The sequence below is a fragment of the Physeter macrocephalus genome, chromosome 10 (assembly GCF_002837175.3).
Source record: "Physeter macrocephalus isolate SW-GA chromosome 10, ASM283717v5, whole genome shotgun sequence".
Classification (NCBI taxonomy): Eukaryota; Metazoa; Chordata; class Mammalia; order Artiodactyla; family Physeteridae; genus Physeter; species Physeter macrocephalus.
Genome location: NC_041223.1, coordinates 1,320,997 through 1,329,382, shown reverse-complemented (window position 1 = coordinate 1,329,382; position 8,386 = coordinate 1,320,997). Strand labels below are relative to the sequence as shown.

General features: G+C 52.0%; 1 protein-coding gene across 2 annotated transcripts in view; it reads left to right on the top strand.

Annotated features, from left to right (window-relative positions):
• SMOC2 (SPARC related modular calcium binding 2) overlaps positions 1 to 8,386 on the top strand; it is a 156,899-nt gene that overhangs the window by 140,068 nt on the left and 8,445 nt on the right. For both annotated transcript variants that reach the window (XM_028494756.2, XM_024122642.3), the window contains exons 10-11: positions 4,118 to 4,217; positions 6,042 to 6,316. In XM_028494756.2, coding sequence (XP_028350557.1) covers positions 4,118 to 4,217; positions 6,042 to 6,316 — 375 coding nt within the window. The remainder of the gene's footprint in view (positions 1 to 4,117; positions 4,218 to 6,041; positions 6,317 to 8,386) is intronic.

Below are 8,386 nucleotides of genomic sequence, written 5' to 3'. Positions count from 1 at the left end.
TCGGAGCCTGTGCTCCGCAACGGGAGAGGCCACAGCAGAGGGAGGCCCGCGTACCGCAAAAAAAAAAAAATAAATAAATAAAAATAAAATACAAAATAAAATAACGATGTTTTGTAGACAGTGTAGAACACATTCATTTTAAGAGATATCAAGTAAAATAATTTTTTAAGGCATCACATATGAACCAGTTTCCCTGGGGCCGAGTGGCGCCTGGCATCTCGGAAACCAGCAGCCGGTCGGCTCATTGCTAACAAGCAGCCGGGGTTGAGGATGGGGACGGGCGCGGGGGAGGGGCTGCCCTGCGATGGGGCCGCCAGCTTACTGGGGGACAAACCAGGATCGGAACCCAAGCGTCTGCACAGAAATGCAACGGGATGCCGAGTATTTTCCTTGGAGTCCACAGACAAATGGAATCAGCTCAGCATCTTCAGCACAAGCTGGCTGTTTTATTTTGCCTCAGATTTGTAAATAAATGGCCGTAGTCATTCTGCTTCTAGCTTTGAAAAGGACAGTCTGGTTTCCTCTCTCTACAAGTGTTTCTTTAACTGGCTGTCCGTTCTCCATGGAAGTTCCTGGCATGGGGCCGTCCCTGCCCTGGGCCTCCCCTGACCCAAGCCTTCTGAGCACTGCTCCACGTGCAGCAGGGAACAAGCTTGTGGGTGGACACAAATAAACAGTGACTAGGTGTCCTGTCACGGAGCCTGCAGGCTGTGGTTTCAAGGACACGAGATTGATGGGCGCTTCTGGCCGCATGGAGGCCGTGCAGGCGGAAGGGGAGGTGAGCTGCTGGGAGGAGGTGGGAGGCCCCTGGGCACCCGACGTCCCCGGGGGGACAACTCGATGAGCTGAGCCCAGGACACGGGAGGCTGCGTGGCCACAAGCATGGTCTGCGGGCAGGACCCAGATCTCCGCGGTCGTCACCGTGGCCCGAGGGAGCGACTGTGGAGGAGCTGAGTGCTGCTCTGTGCTTTGCAGGGAGCCCGGCGGTCTGGGGGGTGCGTCCCTTTCGCCGCCAGCCCCGTCGCTCCTTTTCGAGGCCTGGTCCATTTCACGGTGGTGAAATTTTGATTTCATGGTACTTATGTCACTTCTCATATAATGAAAATTCACTTCTTAATAATGTGCTAATCTTTCATTCTGATTTCTTCTCGTTTTTATGAACACCGTACCAGGATGAGCGCGCCTGGGGCTCTCGTGTCCCCACGAGGAAGCGTCCTCTCAGGATACTTGAGTAAAGGCACGTGAGCTGAAGTACAGATAGTAAAGCGAAGGCCGAGGTCCTTTCACCTCCGTGTCCTCAGTCTGGTCGGCCTTCGACCCCGCCCGACCCCGGACACGCAGGGACTGTCTTCCCGGAGCGCGCATCGCTGTGGGTGCTACCCCGTCCCTGCTTATCCACGCGCTTATTTGGAAATGGCGCTGCTGTTGCTATTTCATGAGTGGTTGTCCTGAAAATCAGGACCCACACTTCTCACACTGCGAGGTCGCCCTCCATCTGTGTCTCGCCGTCAAGCGAGGCGAGGACCTCGGCCCCGAGAACCGTGATCTGACGGGTCTGGGAAGCTCGCTCACGCCCGGACCCCAGACCTCCGCCTGGGTCCCAACAAGTGCTCACTCCGAGCGGGCTTTCCCATCAGCAGGTCGACTTTGTGTGTGCCCAAAGCACGGGGCGGAAATCACCTGGAGGCTGGTCTCAGGATGCAGCAGCTCTGTCTCTCGGAGCCTAAACCGGGTTTCCCTTTTCTTTACTAAAGTGAAGTTCAGTGTCTTTGCAAATAAATATGGAAGGTATTCTTTTGTGGGGCTAAAGTAGCTCTCAACTGCGAAATATAATCCTTAGCAGAAAGATCTGTGCACTTCGCAGTCTGTAATTTATACCACTTTAAAAACATGCTATAGCAGGATTGATTTACTATTTCTTGGGTTAGAAGTAGATTAAACTCAACTGCTTGTTGTGTTAAAGCCTTCTAAGGCTTTTAGGTGCTGTTAGTCTTGTGTTTCCTGATGCATATATATCACTTTCTAATTTAAAATCTTGTGTTGCTTTACCTCCTTTGGGGGGATATGATAAAACGAACAGCAAAAAATAACCGGGGTGCGCCCCCGCTGAAGTCATACTTGCCGCCCAGAGCACAAGTGTAATGCTTTCTTACAGCTGTTCAGCCCCGAGCGCTTTCTCAGGAGCTCAGCCTTTTCCCCAGACGCCTGCGTGTTTTCTACCTGCACCACATCCCTCCCGGGGTGTCTTGATGCCAGCCGGGGTGTGGGACTTCACGGGGGCAGCTGGGACCGGGGCGGGTTATGCACACCCCCTGACACATCCCTGCCTGCCTGCTTGCCGTTCTCTGTTCCTCTTGGTGGTCAGGCGAGCTGCTCTCAGGAGCGTTCATTACTGTGACAAAGGGCAAAGGGCGCTGCCCTGTCTCAGAGCTGGCGCTGACGGGGCTGCAGGAAGTCCCCGAGGTCCCCAACGGTCCCAGACACGCCTGCAGCCTCAAGCCTGCCATTGCCTCCCCAGGGAATAGTTAATGAGATAATTATTTTTTTCTTGAAAAGTAACATTCTTGCAATGGTCCTGGGGGTTTCCCTATAGATTATAATCTACCTTTCCAGTTGCATTCAGAGGGAAAAGGGGAATAACACAGCTCTATTTTCACCCTTCCCCGACCCTTAGGGATTCGCATCTGTTTTCTGATATGTGTATTTAACGAAGTGGAAAGTGGCGGACATGGATTCCTGCTCTAGGCAATTAACGTGTGCTTGAATAATAATAACGAAAACTTGTGTCAAAAGGAAATTTATGAAACCCAGAGTTCTCTAACTGTATAAACACGCTGGTCTTTGAACGACCTGGCCGTCATAACACGGCACCACCCTCGGATCCATGTGGAGTGTTCCGCCTGCTTCCCAGACTCCAGGAAAGACATGCCAAGCTGCATCTCTTTATCCCGAAACGGCGAGGAGGGTGCAGGGGCGTTTAGGGACAGTTAACTTGTCAAGGTAAAGTATACTGTAGAATGTTAAGCTTCAAGTAAACTCAATCACAGGATTACTCGAAGGCCCTCTGCTGCCTTCGGACTCAGGCTCCCTTGACAGGACTCTGGGGCCGTGTCTTCCCCGGCCATGTGAGCTTGGGGTGTCTCCCAGCACCCGGGGCCTCCTACATAATGTGGGGCAGTGGTGCTACCTACTGGGCTTGCAGCTTGGAGACCAATGAGATGCTAATGGCTGGGCATCTCTTAGTCTCACATAGCAGTAATTCAATAAATCTTAGAGATTGTAATTTACAGAAACTGTTTTAAAATCAACATATATGGATTGCAGCGTGCTTACAAGTGTTCAAATGCGCTCATTGATAGAGCGCGCCCGACACGCTGATTTTTTTTTTAATTTTTATTTTATATTGGAGTATAGTTGATTTACAATGTTGCGTTAGTTTCAGGTGTACGGCAAAGTGGTTCGGTTATACACATACATATACCTGTTCTTTTAAAGATTCTTTCCTCATATAGGTTATCACAGCATATTGAGTAGGGTTCCCTGTGCTCTACAGTAGATCCTTGTCGATTATCTATTTTATGTTTAGTAGCGTGTATGTGTTAATCCCGAACTCTTAATTTATTCCCCCCACCCCACCTTTCCCCCTTTGGTAATCCTGAGTCTGTTCTCTATGTCTGTGAGTCTGTTTCTCTTTCGTAGATAAGTTCATTTGTGTCATATTTTAGATTCCGCATGTAAGTGATATCACTGATGATACTTGTCTTCCTCTGTCTGACTTCACTTAGTAAGACCACCTCTGGGTCCCTCCGTGTTGCTGCAGATGGCATGAGCTCGTTCCTCTTTATGGCCGAGTATATTCATTGTATGTACGCACCACATCTTCTTTATCCCCTCGTCTGTCAGTGGACATCTAGGTTGCCTCCGTGTCCTGGCTCCTGTGAACGGTGCTGCAGTGAACTTCGCGGTGCGTGTCTCTTTTTGAATTATGGTTTTCTCAGCAGTGGCACACTGGTTTCTGAATCCTGCACAAGACTTCCTTCCCATTACAGAGAAAAATCTTTTGTACTCTTTGAGTTCTGGGAAATATGAAAAGACGTCCATACTTGGTCTTTTTCAGGCTGTCCTGGTGCCAAAAAGAACGAGTTTCTGACGAGTGTGCTGGACGCGCTGTCCACAGACATGGTCCACGCCGTCTCCGACCCCTCCTCCCCGGGCAGGTGCGTGCGCTCGACCGCAGAGCGGGGGGCTGGGAAGAAGCCCGGCATTCAGGGAACTCTCAGAAGCTGGAGGGCGGGGTCCAGACGCTGGCATCCGAGGCCTGATCAGCCTAGCGGACACGGCAGGGCCTGCAGGAAAGAAGTCCCCGCCCCCAACCTGAGGTCACTTCCTTTGTCTGGAGGACATCTGTTTAGCAGGTTCTCTTGTAATGCGGTCAACCCTGGGAGGATGTTGCCATCAGGGACAAGGCCCAGACCTTGGGATTTTCCCAGGTTCCATCAGGCAGGGCCGGGGGCGGGGGCAGGGGGAGGGGAGAGGAGGGGAGGACCCTGGTCCAGAGGGCTTCCCGCTTTGGAATCGCATTTTAGAGCTATTGACTGGATTTTAAATACTTTGAATTAAAATGTTCAAATTAAAATTCTCAGAATAGGATTTCTTTACAGTAAAGTATATATGACATAAAATTTACCATCATAACCATTTTCAAGGCTGCAATTCAGTGGCATTAATTACATTAACAAAATGTTCACAATCTGACTTCTGAAACTTGCTCTGTGTGCCTGCTGGAAATTCTGCAGTTCTGGGGCTGAGGCTTTGAGCTTTGCTTCCGGAGAGACTGTTATTTCCCCAAAGCTGTTCCTCTCTGTGGGCGACGTCCCTAGGAGGGTAGTTTGCAGTGTTTGATGGATATAGTGTTTCAAGCGTTGGATCTCCCCCGTTAATGATTAATAATTAATCTCTCTTATTTTAAAGCACATTTTCTGATTGGGAATCTCACTGTCTGTATTTCCTTAGAGCACTGGCCTTCTTCCCTTCCTGCCCCAAACCTTGATTATTTCATCTATTCTAGATGATCTAAAGCTTCCTGGTCTTCTTCAGCTCAAAGCCTGCCTCTCTCTGTCTCTGTTTAAGAGTAAGACTGCAGAAGAAAAAAAGGCAGTGCTAATGAATCCAGTAGTAAATTAAATGATGAAACAAACAAAAAAAATCACCCAGTTTTCAAATTGACCTCTTATATTCTGGGAAAGATAGATCTTCTCTGTAAAACTAAAATTGAAAGCAGTAAATGAATTTCCATCCTAGAAGGTCCTCTGAAAGTTTGGGAAATAACTAATAGCATCAGAAAGCCTTAATACCTGGGAGCTTTTGGTGTCTGACTCACTCTTTGCACCCATGGAAGCACAGAGACCAACAGCCAGACAAGGAAGGAAGGGCCAGGGATTATGTGAGCACCTGCTGCACTTTCCACGTGGTGAGAAGGCCCAGTGTAACATCTGGGGTGGTCTCCAAGATCAGCCTCAAGGCCAGGCCTTCTGGAAGAGTTTTTTACTTATATCTTAAAGTCTCAACCTTTTTTTTTTTTTTTTTTTTTTTTTTAATCCAGGGAAAGATGTCTGGTTACCACTTTAAGATATATGTTGTTCTGCACCTTTTAGTTTACCCGTGGCGTACACAACCTGCCATGAGCCACAATTAAAGGAGCGGAGAACCTCTGGGTCCCAGATCGAGTAGGGGTGCGACGTGTGAGCCGATGGGCCATCCCCACGGGGCTTCGTCGTCACGACTTGCCAACGCCCAGCGTGTGGCTGGCCTGCACAAGTTCACTGTGCCATTTGCCATCTGGAAACCAACTTGAAAATTTTTTGCCAAATTTCTATTTCTAAGTTATTTTAAAAAATCATCTTATCGAATGGCAAAGCCACGCAGCCTTAGGCCCTCCTTCCAGGAAAGTCAGAGCACGGGGGCCCTCGCTGGAGGGACCAGGGCCGGGTGGGGAGGCAGCCAGGCTGCCGGGGGGCCCTGACCGCCCGCGTGTCTTCCAGGCTCTCGGAACCTGACCCCAGCCACACGCTGGAGGAGAGAGTGGTCCACTGGTATTTCAAACTGCTGGATAAAAACTCCAGCGGGGACATCGGCAAAAAGGAAATCAAGCCCTTCAAGAGATTCCTTCGGAAGAAGTCCAAACCCAAAAAATGCGTGAAGAAGTTTGTTGAGTACTGTGACGTGAGTAACGACAAGTCCCTTTCCCTGCAAGAGTTGATGGGCTGCCTGGGCGCGACCAGAGAAGAAGGCGAAACTAACACGAGGAAACGGCACAGTAAGAGCCTTTCTCCTTATTTCGCTCCCACGCGTGTCCACTCTCGACGGCGTCTGTTGGGTCTTAAGATGTAGAGACTGTCCTTGCAGTCTGAGGGTGGAGGGGAGTCTGATGTCCCGTATGACTGTAGGTCACCCGTCCGTGGAAGCACTCACAGACCGTCGTAAGCGGTCAAGGGGAAGCCGGGTGGGAAAGGTGGGAGCTGAGTGGTGCCTCTTACTGTTCCGTCGGGACGGCGCGGGGTAGGGCGTGCCCTTCTCCAGGGGCGCCTCCTGATGCGGAACAGCAAGCTGGGCACCCTTGGGATAACTCGGGAACTCCACGGCATGACCCCGACCAAGCATTCAGCCCGGTTTATTAGCAGTTCAATAATTCCTGTTTCCAAACCAGTTATTTCAATGGTTGAAACAGTGTTTCAGCTGCATTACCAGATGTGTGTGTCTCTTCCCGGAACCCAAACGCTGTCAGCAGCCCAGGGGCCATGTGCAGACTTGATGGTTTGCAGAGACCTCGCCCATCTCTGCTAGTTTATGATTCTGTTATTCTGTTACCAAACTTGTAGCATATTTGAAACATGGAACAAGTTTGAGAGTAGGTTCTGGAGCATCGTAGACGGTGGTCTTCACGCCCCCTTGTAGTTGCAGCGCAGCTGGGACGCGGAAGTCCTGGCCGCTGACCTCGACTGTGGGCCTCGGGAAAGGACTGCATCTGTCTTACCAGTTTCTGGGTCCCGAGCACTCGTCATAATAGCCATTCTGCACGATTCAGCCGAACTTGGTTCCAGGCTAGATCCCTGTAATTGTGAAAGGACTCTTGCTGATTGTGCTGTGAGAAGTCACTCCTGGAAGAGTTGAGTTTTATTTTGAAGACCTCTGTGTGGGGTCTCGGAAGCTAAGGGCACTTCGTGTTGCCCCGAACGTGTCCAGACTGCAAACAGTGGTAAAAATACGCGGCCGCCCACTTTGCTGACCTTGTGGGGGTGATGATGACATTTCCCGGCAGGATGTGGGTCCTTGCTGCCCTCCGATGGGGTTCAGACTCAGAGGGCTCTGGTCGTGGAAACAGTGTGTGCAGCATTCGCCACGCTGCTGTGTGTCTGCAGGTAGGGGGCGGGGCTTCCACCTGAGCGGGTCAGGGGGTGAGCGGCCCCCATCACCATCCTGCCTCAAGGTCCCCGTGGCTCCTTCTTTTCTCCCAACCAGGCCGGGGATGGGGGTGAGGCCGCCCTCATTCTCACTTGCAGATGAGAAACCCAAGAGCGCCGTGCGGCTTCCAAGCCCTACAGCCAGCCGAGGCGAGCGACGGGTCCACCCTGAACAGAGGCCCAAGCGCACGGGTCCGCCCGCAGGAAACCGGCGCCTGCTGGGCTGCAGCTTCTGTCGGGGTTTCCTCAACCCCGCGCAGGCCTGCCCTGCAGCCCCCGGGGGGCCCTTGGACGCTTCCAGTCCAGGCAGTCGCCCCCACCCTTGCTCTCCTTTGCTGGGGCTTAGGGCTGCTGTCTGCTGCTTGTCTGACACTGCCTGTGATTCTTGGACCTGGACAGACGTTCTCACTCATCCTACGCTTTTTTTTTTCGATTCTGGTCCCCCATTGGGTCCCAAGAGACAAGTGACCTGTTGCAGTTTTAAGCAGAAGTCCTGGCAGCCAGGCGTCTCGGAGGCCCAGGGGGTCACCCCGGGAGCCGAGGGGGAGCCCGCGGCCCGCCAGCTGGAGGCCGGGGCTCTGTAGCTCCCCCCACCCTGGGGCTCTGCTGATGCCGGGGAGGGGGGTGAACGCCGACCCAGTGGCTCGTTTCAGCTGTTGCCAGGTTGGCTTGGGGCCGCGGTGGCCCTTCCTCCGTTCCAGAACCCAGTCTTGAACTTCAGAAAGAGTCCAGTTTTGTGGTTTCAATGAGCAAATTAAGTGCAGGCTCAACAGTGTGTAGAATCTGCCCTTTCAATCTTTAATCATTACCCCTTTCTGAAGGGCCCAGGCCAGTCCATTGTTTGCAAGGACCCCCCCCCCCCCCGCCCGCCCTTGATGGGCGCCCAAACCCCTGAGCCTCGTGCCCGCGCGCCTGAGGGACGTCCC